This window comes from Balaenoptera musculus, chromosome 16, assembly GCF_009873245.2.
Source record: "Balaenoptera musculus isolate JJ_BM4_2016_0621 chromosome 16, mBalMus1.pri.v3, whole genome shotgun sequence".
In the NCBI taxonomy this organism is placed as follows: Eukaryota; Metazoa; Chordata; class Mammalia; order Artiodactyla; family Balaenopteridae; genus Balaenoptera; species Balaenoptera musculus.
In genome coordinates this window covers 55487891-55510555 of record NC_045800.1, presented here as the reverse complement: position 1 = coordinate 55510555, position 22665 = coordinate 55487891, and the positions used below count along the sequence as shown (strand labels likewise).

Here is a 22665-nt window from a genome sequence, read left to right as displayed (position 1 = left end):
ATGTATTAAAAAAAAATGTGGGCTTCCCAGGTGGCGCAGTGGTTGAGGATCTGCCTGCCAATGCGGGGGACATGGGTTCGAGCCCTGGTCTGGGAGGATCCCACATGCCGCGGAGCGGCTAGGCCCGTGAGCCACAACTACTGAGCCTGCGCATTTGGAGCCTGTGCTCCGCAGCCGGAGAGGCCGCGATAGTGAGGGGCCCGCGCACCGCGATGAGGAGTGGCCCCCACTTGCCGCAACTGGAGAAAGCCCTCGCACAGCAACGAAGACCCAACACAGCAAAAATAAATAAATAAATAAATTAATTAATTAATTAATTTAAAAAAAACTAGTGCTCCTTTAAAAAAAAAAAAAAAAATGTACAGAACTGGGTTTCCCTGGCGGCGCAGTGGTTAAGAATCCGCCTGCCAATGCAGGGGACATGTGTTCGAGCCCTGGTCCGGGAAGATCCCACATGTCACGGAGCAACTAAGCCCATGCGCCACAACTACTGAGCCTGTGCTCTAGAGCCCATGAGCCACAACTACTGAGCCCGCGCGCCTAGAGCCCATGCTCCGCAACAAGAGAAGCCACCGCAATGAGAAGCCTGCGCACCACAACGAAGAGTAGCCCCTGCTCGCTACACTAGAGAAAAGCCCGCATGCAGCAATGAAGACCCAACGCAGCCAAAAATAAATAAATTTATAAAATTTAAAAAAAAAACCTTGTTATAAAATGTACAGAACTGATATAACATTTCTTTTAATTAAATAGATATTTTTCCCATTATTTTTTCCCTTTTTCTTTTCCCATTTAAGCAACTAGGCTGTTCTGTTCTCACTGCCTCGGGAAAGGTATGTTATAACCAAAAACAGAATTTTTTTTTTTAAAGAAGCCTCTTCCTGGCATTTATGCTTCCACCATTCCTTAAGGAACAGAAAGGACTCATAACATAGACTTAGGTTTGGAAGAATTTTATAAAAGAAGCAAAGTTCTCCCTAAAGCTCAAAGTTAGACATGAAACCTCCAGGAGGCCAAGAGTGCAGTCAAGGTCCACAGACCACCCAGCATCCACTGAAGGAAGCACCTTGCATGGCCTGTGTCCACTAAGATCTTCCTTTCAACAGCAGCACAGGCCCTCTGCCCAGTGACTGTTCCAGAAAAAACAATGCTACCCTGTTCCTGGGACCTTTGCATCCCTCCCCATCCCAGCCCCATCAATAAGCATGGATTAAAGTGGTACTACAAAGCATCACTCCCCAGAAAACTGGGGGAATCTTTGCAGTGCACTCCCAGGAGGACCCACCATATCTAAAGCATGTTGACGATTCCTGAGCTCTACACAGTGGCAGCCTCTTTCACTTGTCATAGAACCAGTAACTTTCAACTCTGGCAATCTTGTTCTCACATAGATGCACACATTCTTTTCAGCTCGTCTCCCATTTGCCCCTTTTGGTTGCTTTGGGAAACACTCTCTCCTGTTCTCTCACTGGCATCATACAAGTAATCAAAATGGTGTCATACAAGTAATCAAAACAGTATTTTAAGGCCACTCTGGAAGCCCATTTATAAAGCTGTCTTTAGAGGGAGGAAAAGCAGAGTTCAAGTTTGGAGGGAAAAAAAACAATTGGGGACCTTCTATTTTGAAACTTGAAAGAAGAAGAAAAAATTTATTGTTCTTTGGTTGGTTGATCCTACAAATCTTGATCAATGTTTAATGCAACCTGAAAACAAGAAGTAAATAGGCTTTAATACAACTAGAACTGTGAAATGTACAAGCCACAGAAAATTAAAGCTTAGGTAACTTCTATGTGACTATGTAAATGAAGCTTTTTGATAGTTTCAGATTATTTCAAATAAAATCCAAAGTCAATATAATAATAATTTAACTGTGTTCTGAATGTATTTATCAACCCATCCTTTCTTCTACTTCTCTTGCTATTCTCTCTTATTGTTATCAGTATCCTTCTTGCAGGGGTCCTGTACGCATCCCTTAAATGTTGAAATTTCTCATGTGAGCCAGGTAACCTGACTCACTCTCCTAGATTCACTTAGCATATATGCTGATGACTGCTGAATTCATCTCTCCTGCCCGGACCTCTCTCCTTCCTCCAGACCCATAACGTACTTCAAGGGGTCTTTGGCCATTTTCACCTGCATACCTCAGAGTGACATGAAATCAACATGTCCACAACTGAAGACATCATTTTCACAAAACCTACTTTCTCTTCATATGTTCCTCAACTTAACGAATGGTAAAGCTCAAAAAATGGTGAAGAGTCCAGTTGCCCAAGGCAGAAATCTGGGCTTCATCCTTAATTTCTTTCTCTCCCTTATCTTCCCAGCTGATATCAAATCTACTCAGCTGTCCCCATCTCTGCTGTCTGGTCCTAGCCCTGGTCATCTTGCATCTGGATGACTGTGATAACCTCCTAAGTGGTCTCCTGTTTCCATTCCTGTCCACTCAGATCCTCTCTCCACCTTCTAAAAACACATATCTAATCCTTACATAAACGCTTTCAATGACTCCCACTGCACGTAAGTCCAAAATCCTTAAGAGGACACACAGAGCCCAGTGTGATCTGGCCTTTATCCACTTCCCCAGCTTCAAATCACACCATTCTCCTAGCTTCATACAACTCAGCCAAAATACTGGACTATTTGCATTCCTTGAAAGCATCTTGCTCTCTCCATCCACTGGGTTCATCTCAGGTTAATTCCTTAAACGTCATTTCCTGGAGCAGACTCACCCAGGCTAGGTCAGGGTTCCCTGCTCTGTCCTCTCAGACCACCTTCCCCGCTGGCCCATGGTCCCCAAAGGGCAAAAACCCTATCTGTTTTGTTCACTGGTATTTTCTAGCTCCCTGCATGGTACCAAAACACAGCAGCCATTAAATAAAAATGTATCCACTGACCGATTAGCACCAAATTCTCCCAGCTCCACTTTCTGAACAGCTCTTAAAAACACCACTCACTACTTCAGGCCATCAGTGCCATCTCTCTGTAGATTACAAATAGCCTCCTGGTGGGTCTCCTCAAATCGATCACTCCATTCTCTTCTACACGCTATAGCCAGATGGCCTTCCTAAAACACAGTTCTGATCATGTTGGCCTCCACTACCTTTAGGATAACATATAAGCGTCTGAGCACAGATTACAAGTCCTTTCATGGTCTGGCCCCTGCTCTCCACTGCCTCAGCTCTGATCTCTCCCTGTCTCCCACTCTCTCTTCTCCCCTTCCCAGCCTCCCATCCCACCACTGAGTGACAAAGCTGACTTCCTCCAGGAAGCCTTCCCTGACCAAGGGTCCTCAACTGGGTGGCTGTCCCGCTTCGTCAGTGCCTACTGATGCAGGTGACTCAGTGCAGCCCTCTGCCAGGGCAGTCCCAGGTTACAGCTGCTGATGGGCCTCAGTTATCAACAGCCCCTCCTCTCGCTCTCCAAGCATACTGCTCTGGACCAGACATTACCTGCTCACTCTAACAATGACTATCAATTGCTTGTCCAGTTGTCTGTTTCTGCCCTAGACAAAGTCAAGATGGACCTGTTTTCGGTCATAAAAGCATCGGGCACAATTTACGCGGTGCATAGGAAACACTATATGTTTATTAAATAAGCAAATGGACTTATATACTTTAAAAGCATGCACTCTCATTAGGATATTTACTTGGCTCCACAGTTTGCTACTGAGAACCAAAACGTTGGCCCCCCCAAAATTTAATTTAAAGATTATGTATTTCACCACGATTCTGAATACATATTTTGAAGAGATTTCGAAATTTTCAAAGGCTCATTTCCAAATATACACATCACCCTCTGCACAGGAGGGCACACTGCTCCCTCCACATTAATGCCCAGTGACCTCCCCATCAGTGCCCACACATTTGTGTGGAGCCAGACAAGTGCCCGCCCTCACCCTCAGGGCCAGTAGCACAGTGCACAGAAGGGTGGAAGGCCAATTAGGGATAAGTCAGCACCCAGAACACTGGTTTTCTTTCTAGGAAACAAAAGGCCCATTTTGCCATCCAACCTTGGCCTGAGATACACTAGGCTCTCCCAAAGTTAAAAAAAAAAAAAAAATCTGCTTTTCACAAAACACTTTCCTAAGGATACTCACGTCAGATAGCATCGGTTCATCAAGTTCTTCCACTCTGCTCAAGTTCGGCGCTCCGTATCGATCACTAATTTCAGCTAGTGTTTTGCCTGAGTCGGTTCCATCCTACAATCATAGAGTTCATTTTCACTTTCAAATGATTTTGAGATTAATACATTAATTTGCTTTCAGTTTTGCTAAGACACTTCTGTATTACAACATCAAAATTCAACATTGTCAATTAATGGAACGAACCAATACCTGTTAATGACAAAAGAATTCCAGGAATAAACGCAAAAACGTGTTTAAAAAAATACATCGGAAATTTAAAACATATCATTGCATGTAATCATGTGGTCAATAATCTCACAATATTCTGGTTTTTAAAAATACAAAAACAAACCAAATCTCCCAGTTCTACCCACTTTGAGATTTTGCTTCAAAGCACATCATATTTGTGACTTGTTATTACTAGACTATGTACTTGGACTATCAGTTTTGATAATCTCCGTATTAAAAATTTAGCTATTAATGCATCAAAATTAAGCTTTACATTCCAGGATACTTATTCATTTCCCATAACATAGAGTAACTTTTTCTTCTCACCTCTCCATGTGAAATATCTTCACCCTTAGCTATATTTTCCATACTCATTCTCAACTCCTATAATACATAAAAATGAAGAAAAATACTTTGAATATACTTTTCATTTTGATTCCATGTTTAATTTTCAAGCATTTTATTTTTACATTATGATCAATTTAACAGCAAAAATGCTGTCCCTCTTAAAGGAGCAATGTGAATACAAAACTGCAGATAACAGTCTCATTTAATACTCTATTAAGAGGTGACTACGATGTTTTGTCTATAATTAAATAGAACTTTTTAAAAAATGAAAAAGGCTAACTATTTCACTAACCCTGAAGCCAAATTACTAGCAAATTTGAAAAGTGACAAAATAACAATTTTAATAAACTCTTAGAATACGAGATTTTGAAAGAACTGACAGTTATGTAGAATTTTATACATAGTAAAAAAGAAGCAAATATTTCTGAGGGAATTAATCTGGCCCAAGGCACTATCCAATACATGACACGTCTCCACAGTACCTGGACAATGCCCTCTATAATGCTCTGAACACATGGGAGACTGCTTTCTGAATGTGAAAACGTAGAATCTGCTAACCAAGTCAAACCTTGCTGTGGCCTCTATCTTTTCATTCCAAGGCAGCAGGCTGAACTAACTGCTCCTGAGCTGATTCATTTCAGCTGTTCAAAGATTAGTGACCTTGTGACCATATATACAGTCACCCTGATTACTGGGGACATATATGGTTTTCTCAAGATCATTCCCTTCTCCTGGGCATGTCTTATCCCACAACCACATGGCTCTGGTGGGGAAGCATATATTCTCACAGGACTCTGTTCCCCAGCCAAGGGATGGATACTTGACACAAACTAAGCCAGTCAGAATCCTTCCCCAAGATTCTTTTCTTAACTGAAACCCAAAAGAAAGGAATCTATTCCTCTCAGACAGTAGGAGCCACATTACAAGACCCAGGAACTATTAAGGACCATGATCCTCACCCGTGTGCAGCAAACCAGGCCACAGTGAGAGACAACAGCAGCGGTAAGAGCCCTGGCAGCATTGATTCTCTTGCTCCCAAAGGTCTAGAAGACCCAACTCAACCAGAGCCCTTCACAGTTTAGTTGTAAAACCCTTTCTTCAACCCAGGATCCTTCCAATAAATTTCCTTTTGCAAATGATAGTTTAAGTTATGTCTCTGAAGCCATAAAAAGGTGAGGACGAAAAGACATAGATGAATTTGTCTCTCAGCAAGGGGTCAAGCAGCACTATGTTGCAGGGAAGAGAGGGGTGATAAGCCAGTAGGAATATGACTTATTAAAGTTACTGTGGCTCTGATCACACAGTCTGGTAATGGCCACAGAGTAACATGAATGGGACCCTCTGGAGCCAATCCCTTCTATAAATCACAGACTTCCCAGCACTCACATATAGCTATCAGGCATCTCAATAAAAAGTATTTTCAATTCTCTTATTATTTTGATCACCGTCTTCTTGATGTATTCCGGTTCTTCTTTCTTTTGCGATCACGGAATCTTAACTGAAGAGGAAGGGGGTATGCATTTACGTGTGTGTGCATGCATGGGTATCCATGTGTCCTATCATATTCAGACAAAAATAGATCAGCATCGGTGTTTTTTAAAACTATGGGGACACAGGTTCGTGCCCTGGTCTGGGAAGATCCCACATGCCGCGGAGCAACAAAGCCCTTGAGCCACAACTACTGAGTCTGCGCGTCTGGAGCCTGTGCTCCGCAACAAGAGAGGCCGCGACAGTGAGAGGCCCGCGCACCGCGATGAAGAGTGGCCCCCGCTCGCCGCAACTAGAGAAAGCCCGTGCACAGAAACGAAGACCCAACACAGCCAAAAATAAAATTAATTAATTAATTAATTAAATTTTTTAAAAAAACTATGTACAGAGATTTGAATTTATCCTTTTAAAATCTCATCCTTTTGACTCACAAAAGTAGTTTTCCGACACTTGGGCTACAACAGGACTAAGTGATTTCACTTTGTAAAGAACAATTCTTAATAGATTAATCTCTTATTATAGAATGATGAGCATAGTACATTGATGAGAAGAAAAGAATTGAATTTACCTCAAGAGTTAAAAAAGTAATTAACTAATTAATTAAATCTCATCTTTTAAAAAAATTTAATTTACCCTTCCTACTTTTTTTTTTTTTTTTTTTATAAATACTTTTTTTTTTTTTTTTTTTTTTAATAGCTACTTTATTTATTTATTTATTTATTTTTGGCTGTGTTGGGTCTTCGGTTCGTGCGAGGGCCCTCTCCAGTTGCGGCAAGCGGGGGCCACTCTTCATCGCGGTGCGGGGACCGCTCTTCATCGCGGTGCGCGGGCCTCTCACTATCACGGCCCCTCCCGTTGCGGGGCACAGGCTCCAGACGCGCAGGCCCAGCAGCTGTGGCTCACGGGCCCAGCTACTCCGCGGCATGCGGGATCCCCCCAGACCAGGGCTCGAACCCGCGTCCCCTGCATTAGCAGGCAGACTCTCAACCACTGCGCCACCAGGGAAGCCCCCCCTTCCTACTTTTTAAAATTGCTTTAAATAATGATGCTTTCATCTAAGCCATTAATAAACATCTTCTACAAAACCTGCTTCTTTTTAAAATTTTAATTACGGAATAAATAGAGGAGTAACATTTGAGTAACAGATACTAGCTATAAGAAACAATATGAAATATCCAGTTGAAAAGTATAACTCAGTCATGCAGAAGTTTGGTCTATACGACACATACTTTTCGGACACAAGGAAACACTGGCCAAGCAGGAGGCTTGACATAAGACAGACACAGTCTGGGGGCTTCCCTGGTGGCGCAGTGGTTAAGAATCCGCCTGCCAAGGCAGGGGATTCGAGCCCTGGTCCAAGATCCCACATGCTGCGGAGCAACTAAGCCCGTGCACCACAACTACTGAGTCCAAGTGCCACAACTACTGAAGCCCATGCTCCGCCAACAAGAGAAGCCACTGCAATGAGAAGCCCATGCACCGCAACCAGAGAAAAGCCCACGCGCAGCAATGAAGACCCAACGCAGCCAAAAAAATAAAATAAAATAAAATAATAAAATAAATAAACTTATTAAAAAAAAACACAGACACAGTCAATGGAGATGGACTTTTTTGACATAAGTTACTGAATAGTTTATTTAAAGAAAGACATGAAAAATCCAAATAAAAACATACATACATATATATATTTTTGGCTGCGTTGGGTCTTCGTTGCTGCACACGGGCTTTCCTTAGTTGCGGCAAGCAGGGGTTACTCTTCGTTGCGGTGCGCGGGCTTCTCATTGTGGTGGCTTCTCTTGTTGTGGAGCACAGGCTCTAGGCGCGTGGGCTTCAGCAGCTGCTGCGTGTGGGCTCAGCAGTGTGGCTCATGGGCTCTAGAGCGCAGGCTCAGTAGTTGCGGCGCATGGGCTTAGTTGCTCCACCACATGTGGGATCTTCCTGGACCAGGGATCGAACCCACATCCCCTGCATTGGCAGGCGGATTCTTAACCACTGTGCCACCAGGAAAGTCCCCAAAACATAGTTTTAAATGTAAAGGATTGTTGATAATACATCTAACATGAAGAAAAGAAACAAACTATTGTCTCAGAGATCAGAATATCCCCAATACTACAAAGAACTTCACCTTCAGTATCAGCTACCATAATTAGGAACAACTATCTCGTGACTAAAATGTTGACCAGGGCTTCCTGGCAACATTAGACCTTCCTGGCAGGTCTTTAGACTATGAATCCCCTGCTATAACAGCTGGAAGAAACAGCTTGAGGATTCTCAGAGGTTTTGAATAAAACAAACATTTATAAAACTTCAAATTACCTTCTCAAATTGTTCTTGAGCTCTCTGCAGTTCTTCTATTCTCTGTCTCTCTTTTTCTTGCATTTCCAACTCCAGCTGGAATGCCAGCTGTTGCTGAATATTTAGAAATAAATAAGTCATATTAGAGTCAGATCAATTGCAAGGAATTCACTCTATTACTCTGAAGTGTCCCAGGATAATTAAGTTTATGCCCACCTAAATTTCAGAAACTTACAAAAATAAATGGTCACAGCCACCCAGTACTTTAGCTTTTACAAATATTTCCTGAAGTATAAAATTAAAAAGGAAGCTTCCTTAATTGCTAATTTTAGAAAAGCACTGTTTGTACAAAATCAAGTCGTTTTCTCTGTTCTTCCTGAAGCTACAAATGAGACTGCAGTGATTTTTTTTTTTTTTTTTGGATAAAATCTCTTTAAGCACAGATGGATCTTCAAATAGCCAAACCTTGGTTGTAAAATAGTAGATAAGAACATTTTAAGTATATTATCTGAAACCAGAGATAATCAACAACATATTTGGTCCCAACTCAACATATATTCTAGCCACGTGAGAATAGGGGTCGGTAGACTAAATTCCTTGGGCCAAGCCTGACCCAACTCCTGTTTTTGTACAGCCCACGAGTGAAGAATGGTTTTTATACATTTTTCATGGTTGAATAATATCAAAAGAATAATATTTCATTGCACATGAAAATTATATGAAATTCAAGTGTCAGTGTCTATAAATAAAGCTCTATTAAAACACTGCCATGGGGCTTCCCTGGTGGCGCAGTGGTTGAGAATCTGCCTGCCAATGCAGGGGACACGGGTTCGAGCCCTGGTCTGGGAAGATCCCACATGCCGCGGAGCAACTGGGCCCGTGAGCCACAGCTACTGAGCCTGCGTGTCTGGAGCCTGTGCTCCGCAACAAGAGAGGCCACGACGGTGAGAGGCCCGCGCACCGCGATGAAGAGTGGCCCCCGCTCGCCCCAACTAGAGAAAGCCCTTGCACAGAAACGAAGACCCAACACAGCCATAAATTAATTAATTAATTAATTTAAAAAAAACACTGCCATGCTCACGCTCACTCACTTATTTACTGTGACTGCTTCTGCCCCATGACAGCACAGCTGAGGATATGCAACAGAGACCACAGGTGGTACTCTCACTGCCTTGAACTGCTGCTCAGCACACCACAAGTTCAGTGACACCATTATAACTCACAGCGTTTGGAGTGCCACGGTACCACTATACCGGGACTTTATTTATTTATTTTTTTATCAGTGCATTACCCATCATAACAAAACAAGAAAAGAAGTGGATTTTGAATGTTGTCCTTTTAAGACACAGTGAAGTGTGGGTTACTTTATTATCAGATTAAACAGCAAAGGACAGTGTTTCTCATGCAACGATACTGTACTAAAAGAATACAGTAAATATCAGCATTACCAGAGTAAGCACTCATCACAATCTTCTCAACTCACATGAATGCAAAGGTCAGAAATATTAAGGAATTTAAAACAGAATTATTTCATGAGAGCAGAATTTCTTCACAAAAATTAAAAATGAAAAGGAGGCTGCGGGCTACCCTGGCGGCGCAGTGGTTGAGAATCTGCCTGCCAATGCAGGGGACACGGGTTCGAGCCCTGGTCTGGGAAGATCCCACATGCCGCGGAGCAACTAGGCCCGTGAGCCACAATTACTGAGCCTGCGCGTCTGGAGCCTGTGCTCCACAACAAGAGAGGCCGCGATAATGAGAGGCCCGCGCACCGCGATGAAGAGTGGCCCCCACTTGCCACAACTAGAGAAAGCCCTCGCACAGAAACGAAAACCCAACACAGCCATAAGTAAATAAATAAATAAATAAAAATTAAAAAAAAAAAAAAAAAAAGGAGGGTGCGACGAAAGTAAGATCCCAAGTGGCTCTTTTGTTAGCCAAGCAAAGAAATACATTTATCATTGGTGATTCAATTAAAACAAGTTAGAATTCAATGTCCAGAAAAAACATAAACTTAAGATTATTATCCTTTTGGTGAGAACAGCTGCTTAAAGAGTCGATTACACGGGGAGCAAAATGAATGATCAATTAAAGACAAGGCAGGGCTTCCTTGGTGGCGCAGTGGTTAAGAATCCGCCTGCCAATGCAGGGACACGGGTTCGAGCCCTGCTCTGGGAAGATCCCACTTGCCGCGGAGCAACTAAGCCCGTGCGCCACAACTAGTGAACCTGCGCTCTAGAGCCCGCGTACCACAACTACTGAGCCCACGTGCCACAACTACTGAAGCTCGCGTGCCTAGAGCCTGTGCTCCGCAACAAGAGAACCCACCGCAATGAGAAGCCCGTGCACCGCAACGGAAAGTAGCCCCCACTCGCCGCAAGTAGAGAAAGCCCACGCCCAGCAACAAAGACCCAACACAGCCAAAAATAAATAAATTAAATAAATAAATTTTAAAAAAAGACAAGGCAAATGGTTTTGAGTGGTTTTCCTTGGCTCTTGATGAGTAGACAAATGCTCCCAACACTGCTTAGTTGCTGTTTATCAAAGGAGTCAATGCTGAGTTTGCAGTGACTGAAAAATCAACTGCTGTGAACAGTCTTCATGAACAGTACTACAGGCAAGAACATCTTCAAAGACGCTGAGGAACATTAATTCAGTACAACCAGATGTGACATCTGCTCAGATGTGTTACAACCAACAGTGATAAAAGTGTGTATGGAACAGAAAAAGGCTTAATTGGACAAAATTTACAAAGTTGGTGAAAACACAGTGCTTAAAACCTATGAGTTCTCATTTTATGATTCAACAGCAGCTACTCTGCAGAAAATATTTGACTCTATCATGTGTTATTGAGCCAGCAGTGTTGAAACTGAGTCCCCCCTAAAGCTGAGTTCCCTTATTGAGTTTCTGATTAATCTCTCTATCCAAAACTTTATTCCCTTTCTTGTCCCCTCTGACCCCAATCCTGTGCTAACTGAACACTAATCAACCAGAGTCAGATGACTAAAATTGCTGTTGTCAATAGCATCGTTAATGTACTAAAATTGCTATTATAGATATCATCATTAATGTACAAACTCAGGTTGTTTCTCTAGGACAAGATGAGCTAACAGACCCCCCAAGCCATGGACCACCTGGCCGGAGAACTGTAAACTGGAGACATCCTCACTTCCAAAAGAGTCAATGTTGAGTTCAAAATCAACTATACTTCAATTAAAAAAAAAGAAAAGAAATGTCACAGAAACGTCACAAGATTAATCCTAGCCTCTTTACTCTTCCCCTTTAAGAAAACCCCTCACTCAAAGACTCAGTTGGAGTGGATCTGAGGCTTGTCTCCCACTTCCTTGCTTGGTACCCTGCAATAAACTCTGTACTTTCCTTCACTACAACCCACTGTCAATAGATTTGGCTTTGCTGTGTGTTGGGCGAGCAGACCCGAGTTTGGTTCAGTAACGGTGTCAACAGTGACCTTCATTTACCCTTATGAACTTAAGCATCATTTCTGTGAATTTCTGTCAGAAATAGAAGCTGAATATATCTTGACTTGCCCTACCACCCCATAGTTCCATGGCTCAACAGCGGTAATGTTTTATTGTGAATTTTTGAGCCCAGGGACAAGACTGACGTTTTTCTTAATGAGAAGACCATTTTCAACTACAATTATCAAACATTAAATAGCTTTGGAAATTAGCTTCCGCTGCAGACTTAATAACGATTTTTAATCAATTTAACCTAAAAGTTGCCTATAAGGCAAAACAGCACTCATATGTAAAACTTACACTGCAGGAAAGTCATTTCAGCAATAACTAATTTTCTGAATCACAATGTCAAGCTGCTTTATACACTCCCAGTGCTGTCAGAAACGGGATTTCCATTCCCACACAAATTTGTGACAGATACATTTTCCAAGCTCAAACTATAGTTCCAGAGTGTTTTTAGGCCTCGACGTAAGTGCAAAGGAAATTCCCACATTTCAAAATCCATTTAACTGTGTAACTGAGAAGTTTTCACCAACCTTCAACTGGAAAGGATTAATCTACCAGGTAGTGGCTAAAAGACAAATATCAAGAGGAAAATCTAATAGAATTCTACGAGTGCCTTCCAAGAGATGAATACACTCAAAACTATAGGCACATGGACTGATATCAATATTTGGCAGGACCTATGAGGGAAAAGACATTTTTCAAAGATGACATACATAAAATCTCATTATAGATCAGCATTAACAGATACATATTTTCAATACATTTTGATGATAGGGAACATTATCTTTGAACTCCAACTAAGTGAAACGTTATCTTTAAAAAGGGAATGTAGAGCCACAACTACTGAGCCTGCGCGTCTGGAGCCTGTGCTCCGCAACAAGAGGCCGCGACAGTGAAAGGCCCGCGCACCGCGATGAAGAGTGGCCCCCGCTCGCCGCAACTGGAGAAAACCCACGCACAGAAATGAAGACCCAACACGGCCAAAAATAAATAAATTAATTAATTAATTTTTTTTAAAAAAGGGAATGTAATTCTTCTCAATAATAAGCCTACACTGCAGAAAAAATTGTATTTGATTTTTAAAAATTTTTACTTCATCAATAAAACATTTGTAGAAATTTATTTTCTCTCTTGCTATAGCTACATAGTATACCATAATCCCTACATAATATCCTCAATTTTGCTTCTTGGCCTGAAAATCATAAAATATCCACCTTTACAGAAAGAGTTTGTCAACCTCAGCTAGAAAATAATTTCTCACTATCAGTCCAGTGCCACCCCATAAACGACCTAATAAAAGCTCATTCCATTAAGAGCACTTTAAAACTATATTTTTAAACACATTTAAAAAAATAATACATTTTTACAAAGAGATAATAAACAGTGATTAATATTCATTAACAAAGGGCTGTTTAAGGTAATTTCTTCATATTCCTATATCATCCCCACTAAGATAAAAGTGATAGGGCTTCCCTGGTGGCACAGTGGTTGAGAATCTGCCTGCCAATGCAGGGGACACGGGTTTGAGCTCTGGTCTGGGAAGATCCCACATGCCGCGGAGTAACTAGGCCCGTGAGCCACAACTACTGAGCCTGTGCGTCTGGAGCCTGTGCCCAACAACAAGAGAGGCAGCGACAGTGAAAGGCCCGCGCACCACAATGAAGAGTGGCCCCCACTTGCCGCAACTAGAGAAAGCCTTCGCACAGAAACGAAGACCCAATACAGCCAAAAATACATAAATTAATTAATTAATTAAAAAAAAAAAAACTGATGGGCTAGGTAGCCGAAATGCAGGAACGTTATCATTCAATCAACTTTCCGCTATTTGTAGAGGAAGCGAAATTAATCTCTCAACAATAACACAAAGTGCAGTTGCTAAATACCAACCACATTGGTCAACATAACCGGTTTCTTAACATTTTCAGGAAATGTTCGAAACCCAGTCGCTTTCTTCACACATGTGTAAAACCATTAGAAAAACATTCAAACAAATACAAAAGCTAGTACTTCCAAAATGAACTCTTAAGCAGAAAACAGCAAGAAAAATGTTTCCCTGCTCACAAGGACCCAGGCTTGCTGGAGGATGCCTAAAATTTCAAGGAATTTCAACTCAGTGGTACTGATTATGAGGACACCTGCTCTTGCAACCAACAGGCAGGTGACCAGAGTCCTGACCTTCCAGCTCACTTGACTCGGGGGACATGGAGAGGCCTCTCTCTTTCTCTTCATCTGTTGGTCCACTCGTCCCTTCTCCTCCTCTCATCTATCTCTGCCCACCAATCCACTTCTTTAATGGGCCATCACATCTTCTGCAGGATATCACTATGTCTTCCACCCCCAATACAATGCTTAGGGTTTGATGCACAGGGGATGGCTTCATACTGATACAGCTAGAAAAATGTTTGGGTTCTAGTATTGCCAAACTTTATTTAAGTAAGGTAAAGAAGATGAGTCAAAGCAAGTTAAACATCTCCATATCTGTGATCTAACTATCTTAGGGAAGGAGAACTGCTGAGAAGTTCTCCTTATTCTGATAGACAGGGGACAGATGCCAGCTCTAGGAGCTGGAAGAGGCAGGGCAGCTCCTCACTCAAAGTTGGGGCGACTGCAGCAGACACTTGCCCATTTGGACGGTCATTTGACTCAACACTGTGCAACCCCACAAAAATAAGCCAAATGACTGAAAAATGAAGACTCAGAAGCAGTAAAGGTGCCTAGAATAGCCATATCCATCTAAGGTGCCTAGAATGATCTACCCCAGTATCAAGGATGGGAGACAAGACAGAGAAGCTAGTTTCTATGTCTACATTTTCCTTTTTTATCCACACACCCAAATAATAGGCTTCTTTCCCTTTTTATAATATGTAAACTGGAGTTGAGAATCTAGAGTTAAGTACCATATGATAGAAGTATAGGGTGACTCCAACTTGGTTTAGAAGAGCTCCATAAATTAAATTAGTCCAGAAGTCACTCTAGAACTTTCCCCTCTCTGGTTTATACTCCATGACCCACCTCTTCAACCATTTTCAAACCAACATCTTTAGCTCCCCAATCCTGCTAACCCAAACTCACTTCAGTCAAAGGGTCTGTCTCCTCCACATCCTCACTCAAATATCCAGGCCTAGGTGGAGAAAATCACATCTTCACAAAACCAAACCAAAAGGCCCCATTATGACTGCTTGGTCTCAGGGAATTCAGTGCTACCGAGGGATGCTAAGTTTCCTTGGTCAACTCTACCTCTCCAAAGCCACTGTTTCAAACCTTCCCCACTCTCCCCACACCTCCTACCTTACCACCTCATTCTGGGCAGATGATCATGGTCCCTACTTCATAAAAAAGAAATAGTCACACAGAAACTGCTTTCAACTTTTGCCACAAAACCTACACACCACATGTACCTAATGCCGTGCTCTCCTCTTTCCTTGAATCAAAGAATCAAAGAAGGGCCCCTCCACCTGCCTAACCTGTGTTCCAGAGCCAATTTCCTCTCGTCTCCATGAAAAGTTGACTCTAGTAATCATCCCCTTTATTTCTTTACATCAACCACTCCCCTCCACTCTGTTCCTTAAAAAAACCAAACAAATAAACAAAAGAAAACTCCTTCCCTGAAAATCTCTTTGAAAGCATTACCTCTACTCACCATCTCCATCTCCCCTGCTTTACCCCACCCCACATTCGCTGCTCCCACCAAGGTCACCAGTGGCCTTAAATGAGACTTGGCAGTTCTGTTCCCACTCAACCGGCCACAGACATGGTTGACCACTCAGGTCTCATTGAGACACTGTCCCCTTGGCTTCTGTGACAGCAGACTCTCTGGGTTTTCCTCCTACCTCACCACCACTGCTTCTTCTCCAGTAAAGAAGCCACATACAGACATAAAGATGAAGATATAAGAAAGCTACATCTAAGCAACAAGAGATGAGTTTTTGAACACTTGGGTTGCACCACACCAAGGGTGACTCCACTAGTTCCAATCACCACTAAACTCTCTTGTCTCACCTGCTGAAACAGGAGCTCCTCTGCTTTAAGTCTCTCCATCATTTCCTGCTCCATCACAGCTAATTCTCTTTCATGCTCCAACTGGGCCATTTCCTCTTGTCTCTAACATGGTTTAAAAAAAAAACAACACCATGTGACTAATTACAGATAAAACAATCTGCAAAAACAATCTTAACAGCATCTTAATCTCCAACAGTAGGGAAAGGATTAAGCAAATTATAGTCTATCCATTTGAAAACTGTATAATAATTGGGGGAAATGTGTGTTTTATTTCAACAAAGAGCACAAAATTAAAATTACACAGCAAATACAGTCACAATTGTGTAAAATAAAAAAATCTCCAGGCAAATGTGTAGAAAAAAGACTAGAATACCTAAAAATACCTAAGAATCTAAATAGAGGTCTTCTTTATTTTCTTCTTTCTACTTTTTCATGTTATCCAAGTTTTGTATAATAAACATACTATTTTTATAATAGAAAGAAATGATAATATTGAACTTTTTTTAAAAAGCAAAGAAGCTGGACCAATTATTTCACTCCTCTAATTTTATAAAAGAAGATCCACAATGGAACAGGATAGAAAGCCCAGAAATAAACCCAAGCACCTATGGTCAATTAATGGAGAAAAGACAGTCTCTTCAATAAGTGGTGCTGGGAAAACTGGACAGCTACATGTAAAAGAATGAAATTAGAACATTCTCTAGCACCATACACAAAAATAAACTCAAAATGGATTAAAGCGCTAAATGTAAGACTGGATACTATAAAACTTCTAGAGCAAAACATAGGCAGGACACTCTTTGACCTACATCACAGCAATACCTTTTTTGGATCCATCTCCTAGAGTAATGGAAATAAAAACAAAAATAAACAAATGGGACCTGATTAAACTTAAAAGCTTTTGCACAGCAAAGGAAGCCATAAACAAAAAGACAACCTATGGAATGGGAGAAAATATTTGCAAACGACGCAACCAACAGGGATTTATCTCCAAACTATACGAACAGCTCATATAGCTCAATATCAGAAAAACAAACAACCCAATCAAAAAATGGGCAGAAGATCTAAATAGACATTTCTCCAAAGAAGACATACAGATGGCCAAAGGCACATGAAAAGATGCTCAGCATCACTAATTACTAGAGAAATGCAAATCAAAACTACAATGAGGTATCACCTCACACCAGTCAGAATGGCCATCATCAAAAAGTTTATAAATAGTAAATGCTGGAGAGGGTGTGGAGGAAAGGGAATCCTCCTACACTGTTGGTGGGAATGTAAATTGGTACAGTCACTATGGAGAACAGTGTGGAGGTTCCTTAAAAAACTAAAAATAGAGTGCATATGATCCTTCAATCCCACTCCTGGGTATATATCCGGAGAAAAACATAATTCTAAAAGATACATGCACCCCAATGTTCACTGCAGCACTACTTACAATAGCCAAGACATGGAAGCAACCTAAATGTCCACTGACAGATGAATGGATAAAGAAGATGTGGTACATATATACAATGGAATACTACTCAGCCATAAAAATGAATGAAATAATGCCATTTGTAGCAACATGGATGGACCTAGAGATTATCATATTAAGTGAATTAAGTCAGACAGAGAAAGACAAATATTATATGATATCAGTTATATGTGGAATCTAAAAAATGATACAAATGAACTTATTAACAAAACAGAAACAGACTCACAGACTTAGAAAACAAACTTATGGTTACCAAAAGGGAGAGGCTGGGAGGGGAGAGATAAATCAGGAATTTGGTAGTAACATATACACACTACTATATATAAAACAGATAAACAACAAGGACCTACTGTACAGTGCAGGGAACTATACTGAGTATTTTGTAATAACCTATATGGAAAAAGAATCTGAAAAAAAATATGTATGTGTGTGTGTGTGTATATATATATATACACACACACACATATATGCATAACTGAGTCACTTTGCTGTAGACCTGAAACTAACGTAACATTGTAAATCAACTATACTTCAATAAAAAATAAATTAAAAAAAAAGAAGATCCATACTTACTTGTTGCTCCACGGTCACATTGTTCTTATACTTGTAAATCCACAATGCTAAGTATTCTATTGGATCCACTGGGCGCATCCTTGCCACTTCTGCAAGACCTTGAGTTAGACAGGTCCCAAGATTCTTTTGAAGATATGCCGACTCCATTTCTAACTGCTAAATAAAAACCTCTGAAAGATAAACGTTTTGCATTAGTGCAGGAAATTTTCAATGAAGGCACAATCAAAGTAGAGTTCAGTGAGGCCAACAAAGCATTACATCCTGTCACCAGTCATGGGCACCTGCCATCAGGGATGGCACAAGCAAGCTGGCTCCAGGACACTTCTAGCAGTTTCCAAAAAGCCTCCACAGAAGTCACTACAACTAAAATAGTTTCAAAAACCTGAAGGACCCAGGAGTCCAAGAGTCAGAAAAGGGTTACTGTCATTATTGATGGTGAGACGACTATATGGCAAGTGATGCATGTCTTACTAAATCCTTACAACATACCTGAACATGGTATCATTAGCCCCACTGTGCAGATGAGGTCGCCCAGGCCCAAAGAGCATAAGTGAACAGCCCAGGATCACACAGGTGGCGTATAATGAAGAGGGATTCATACCCAACTCTTGATTCCAGAGTCATTACCCTAAGTGACTTACTAAGATGCTCCTCCCGAGCCATGAGAGTCGTTTCTAGAAAATATCACAAAAGACCACCTCAAATTTTTTAAAAATCCAAGTATCTCAAGGCCAAAGAATAAAATAATTCAACCTTCAAAGAACAGCATATGAAGCTCCTCATGCTTTGGCCCCAATTCTGTTTCCAGGCTCACCTCTAGATATTGTTTCTGCCTCTAACATATTCTGGGCTCTAACTACACAGAACATCCTGCCATTCTGCTGCTCACACCTTGCATGTTTCCATCTCCATGACTTTTGCACATAATGGCCCCCTCACTTTCTCTCAGCTTGGAAAATATCTCCTCATCTGCAAGGTATCAATCATCTCTAATTCCTCACCGCTGTGGCTAATACAACCGTCTCCCAGGCAACACAAAGACGTTCCTCCTTCCCCAAGCAGCTCACACAGTACTTGTCACACTATCTGAGAATTATCTGTGTATGCACATGTCTGTCCTCCTGCTAGAGGACAAACTTCTCTAGCTCCTCAAAAAGCGTGTTTCAATTACAGCGTGGACACAGCTGGCTCTCCATGGTGGCAAGTGAATGAGTTTCTCCACTCTCTCAGTAATGTCCCAGTTTATTTACAAATATGGACAGGAATCATCTCAGATCAGAGAGAGAGAGAGAGGTGGGAAGGAAGGAAGGAAGGAAGGGAGGAAGGAAGGAAGGGAGGGAGGGAGGGAGGGGGGGGGGAAAGAAAGAAAGAAAGAGAAAAGAAGGAAGGAAGAAAGAAAGAAAGAAAGGGAAATGCAGTAACTACTCTATTTAAGGTGCTTTGAAAAAACTGATCACCTTCGAATTACCCTTATGGAATCCAGACTCCTCTGAGAATCTGATGAAATGTACTCATTATTCAACAAATATATATTGAGTACCTATTACATGTCAGGCATGAGCAATTATAGGGAACAGACTGCCAGTGTCTAGACCTGTCCCTGGACAAATCCACCTAACATTCTGCACAAAATTTGAGAAACAATGACCTCCTGAGTTTCATCCATAGACCCCAATACTACTCTCTCTCATATGATGGTGGTAGAGTACAAAATGGCATAACCCCATGGAGAAAAATTTGTAAATATCTAGAAAATTACGTATGTATTTACCCTTTGACTGATCAATCTCACTTCTGGGATCCTATCTTGCAAAAACATGCGTGATATATGCACAGGGTTGTTTTGCACTATTACTAAGGATAGCCAAATTGGGACCCCATCCAGATGTTCATCATTAAAGGATTAATGAGATACAGCTACACAATGAATTATTGTGCAGATAAAAAGAGAATGAGGAAGATCTCCAAAATTGGGAGTGATCTCTAGAACACAATGTGAAGTGAAAAAAAGCAAGATGAAGAATTTGCGTATAGTATACCGTCGTTTGTATTAGCAACAGCAGTGGGGAAGGGAATGTGTATGTGTGTATACATAAATGTAGTCATAAAAACAAACTAAAAACCGGCACAAACGAACCTAATTCCCTGTCAAGCTGTGTGTCTTAACCACACAGAGAAAAGAATTATTACAACTGAGTATGGAACACAGTATCCTCATCGTACTTCTTCAATAATACTCTAAAGACAAATCTCAATGTCATCTGAAACAGAGTAACAATTAAAAAGGGAACAGATTACTGCTGCTACTCCAGAAAGATAACAAACACATGGGAAGGGTACCGTGGTCCGTAAGGAGAAACCTCCCAAGTAGGATTGGTCTCAAACCTACGCAGGCTGCATCTCGTTAACAGCGGAACCCAGGTGAAACTCGTTACCTCGCTTGGCTTGTTTCCTGCCCATGAAACAGCGACAATACCCATCTCAAAAGCCTGTTGTAAGGAATATTATTTTTCATACACAGCAACAGGCATCTTGGCTCATACATAAGAAAGCCCCTTCCCACAGAAACAGCTGCCTCAAGCCTGGAGAAGCTGTCAGAAGAAATAGAAGGCGGTTCCTCGCTCATGCTTGGGAGAAAGCCGGCCGAGTAGGAAAGGAAGGGACCGGGTAGGGTTGCCAGTTTTGCAAATGAAAATACAGGATGCCCAGTTAAATTTCAGATAAACAAAGACTAATTTTGTATTATACTATATTTGTGCTAAAAAGCACAAAATCTGTGAAATTCATTTTTAACTGCGTACGCCGAATTTTATCTGGCAACCCTGGATTCCGAGCGCTATGGCTGGTTTTCCATCCCGGGTCCGCGGAAGGGTGCCCGCCTCCCCTGCCCCTCCAAATGGCGCGGCGCCGCTCACCACCGAGGAGGAGGACCCAGCCGCAGAGGTGTCCACGGAGTCTGGCGCTGAGCTAACCCTCTCTCGCCTCTGGAGCCTGGACGTCGCCTGAGCCCTACACCACTCGCAAGGTCCAACGGTCAAAACCGCCTCCGTCCGCCGGAACCCAGCCCAGCACCAGGAGCCGTTCTTCCCAGACTGCGCCTGCGTTCTAAATGCGGGCGGCTGACGCACGCGCCTACCTACCCGCGAGTCGCGTCCCGTCGCTAGGCAACGAGCGTGCGCGCTCCAGGTGCGGGAGATGGCCGGGGGCAGAGAGGAAGGGGCGCCCGCGGAGAGCTGAGCCGACTGCGCCCGGCGGGGATCGTGGGAGGGGGCGCGCGGGCGGGGGTTGATCGGAGGCGGGGCCCGGAGGAGGAGGTGCTGCAGAGAGCAGAGGCGGGCGGAGCGGGGAGGGGTAGGACGAGCAGTTGACAGCAGGGGGCGCGCGGGGTGTGCAAGGTGCCGGGTGGAGAGCAGGGAACACCGGGGTAGGTGAACAGAGACGTGCAACCTAGAGGCTGTGAGGAGGGGGCAGCCGAAAAGGGGAATCGAGCGAGCGGGGCCGGCAGGTGGGCGCACACTGGGAGAGAGAAAGGGCAGAGGGCTGGCCTGCGCGGGGTGGGGGGAGTGGCGGGGGGAGTAGCCGCAAAGACTACGTGTAGGTGAAGCCCCACAGCCTTACGCCAGAGGAGGCTAGCTACCTGAGCGGCCTGGTATTTTCCCAACTTAGCACCTTTGCATTTGCTGGTGACTTCTGCTTAGTTCCTGTCCACTGAAAAAAATCGCACATCTGAGAGCTGTGAGTTCAGTTTTATTTGGGGACTTAGCTGAGGACTCTAGCCCTGGAGACAGCTGCTCTGACAACTCTGAGAAACTGCTTCTGCTTGGAAGAGGTAAGGGGGGAGGTCAGCATATATGTGATTTTTGGAGAAGGGATACCTGCAATCAAACGCATATCTAGGTAAAAGGTCACTGCTAGCCACCAGGCACAGATAGCTTAATTATTTTAGTGCTTTTCTAAGTATGGGAAGATGCAAGAAATTGGGTTTATAAAATTTCCTCTTGAAAATTTCTACTTGAAGGTCTGTTCTGTCAATTTTCCCGGAGAGCAGAGTTCCACATTCCTGATCTCCACCCTGAACTCCTTCCAGGGTGTGTTAGTGACTCAACAACTGCAGTGGCTAATGACTCAAGCCTAGTATAGCCAGCTGGCTGGGGACGTTCTTTAGTTGGCATTCCTTTCAGAACAAGCACAGGTACCCCCACCTCCAGGAAGCCTTTTAGCCTTTGCCATTTGCAGTCTTCCCTGGGCTAGTGGTTTGTGCACAGTCCTCAGCTAGCATTTCCCATGGTCTGTTTCAATTTATGTGGGGCAGTGCTGGGCAGGAGATGCCTCATTAACCATTAGTTGAGGAAATTAGTAAGTGCCAGCGTGGGCACTGACAAATGGAAGGGAGCATGAGCTCTTGCCTGGGCCCGCAAGCATCAGAGCCCTCACTGCTTAAGTCAAGAAATATTTGCTGAGCAAGTACTGAGTGCCCAGCACTAAGGATGTGGTGGGAACAAAGACAATCCCTATACTTAGCGCCCCGCTTACTGAATGCAAGGCCATGAGCAAGGAGGTCCAGTATAAGCAGACGCTCAGAGGAGCCCTGGGAAACTGAAAAATAGCCCCTTCCTCACTGGTGAGTGTGGCCTGATTTGGCGGGGAGTGGG

The 22665-nt window shown here is 42.7% G+C and overlaps 1 protein-coding gene across 3 annotated transcripts; it reads right to left on the bottom strand.

Moving 5' to 3' along the window:
- Positions 1 to 669: 669 nt before the first annotated feature.
- DYDC1 (DPY30 domain containing 1) lies at positions 670 to 21190 on the bottom strand. Of its 3 annotated transcripts, XM_036827733.1 has the most exons (7): positions 20929 to 21166; positions 18014 to 18183; positions 15964 to 16065; positions 8504 to 8596; positions 4679 to 4735; positions 4097 to 4198; positions 1521 to 1703 (listed from the first exon to the last, which is right to left on the bottom strand). In XM_036827733.1, exons 2-7 carry the CDS (start codon positions 18158 to 18160, stop codon positions 1674 to 1676), a joined length of 531 nt encoding a protein of 176 aa, XP_036683628.1. In that variant the 5' UTR covers positions 18161 to 18183; positions 20929 to 21166; the 3' UTR covers positions 1521 to 1673. The 3 variants fall into 3 exon arrangements, with proteins under 3 accessions (XP_036683631.1, XP_036683630.1, XP_036683628.1); XM_036827736.1 differs by lacking the exon at positions 8504 to 8596 and having other exon boundaries at positions 670 to 1703; positions 20929 to 21190; XM_036827735.1 differs by lacking the exon at positions 4679 to 4735 and having other exon boundaries at positions 670 to 1703; positions 20929 to 21172.
- Positions 21191 to 22665: the final 1475 nt, after the last annotated feature.

What these genes read in the sequence shown, in the direction of transcription:
- DYDC1 (XM_036827733.1), bottom strand. Translation starts at nt 18,160, where the DNA reads ATGGAGTCGGCATATCTTCAAAAGAATCTTGGGACCTGTCTAACTCAA. An exon ending in AGGAGCTCCTGTTTCAGCAG is followed by an intron (nt 8,597 to 15,963) that starts GTGAGACAAGAG and finishes CTAAATATTCAG; the next exon opens with CAACAGCTGGCATTCCAGCT. An exon ending in CTCAAGAACAATTTGAGAAG is followed by an intron (nt 4,736 to 8,503) that starts GTAATTTGAAGT and finishes TATGTATTATAG; the next exon opens with GAGTTGAGAATGAGTATGGA.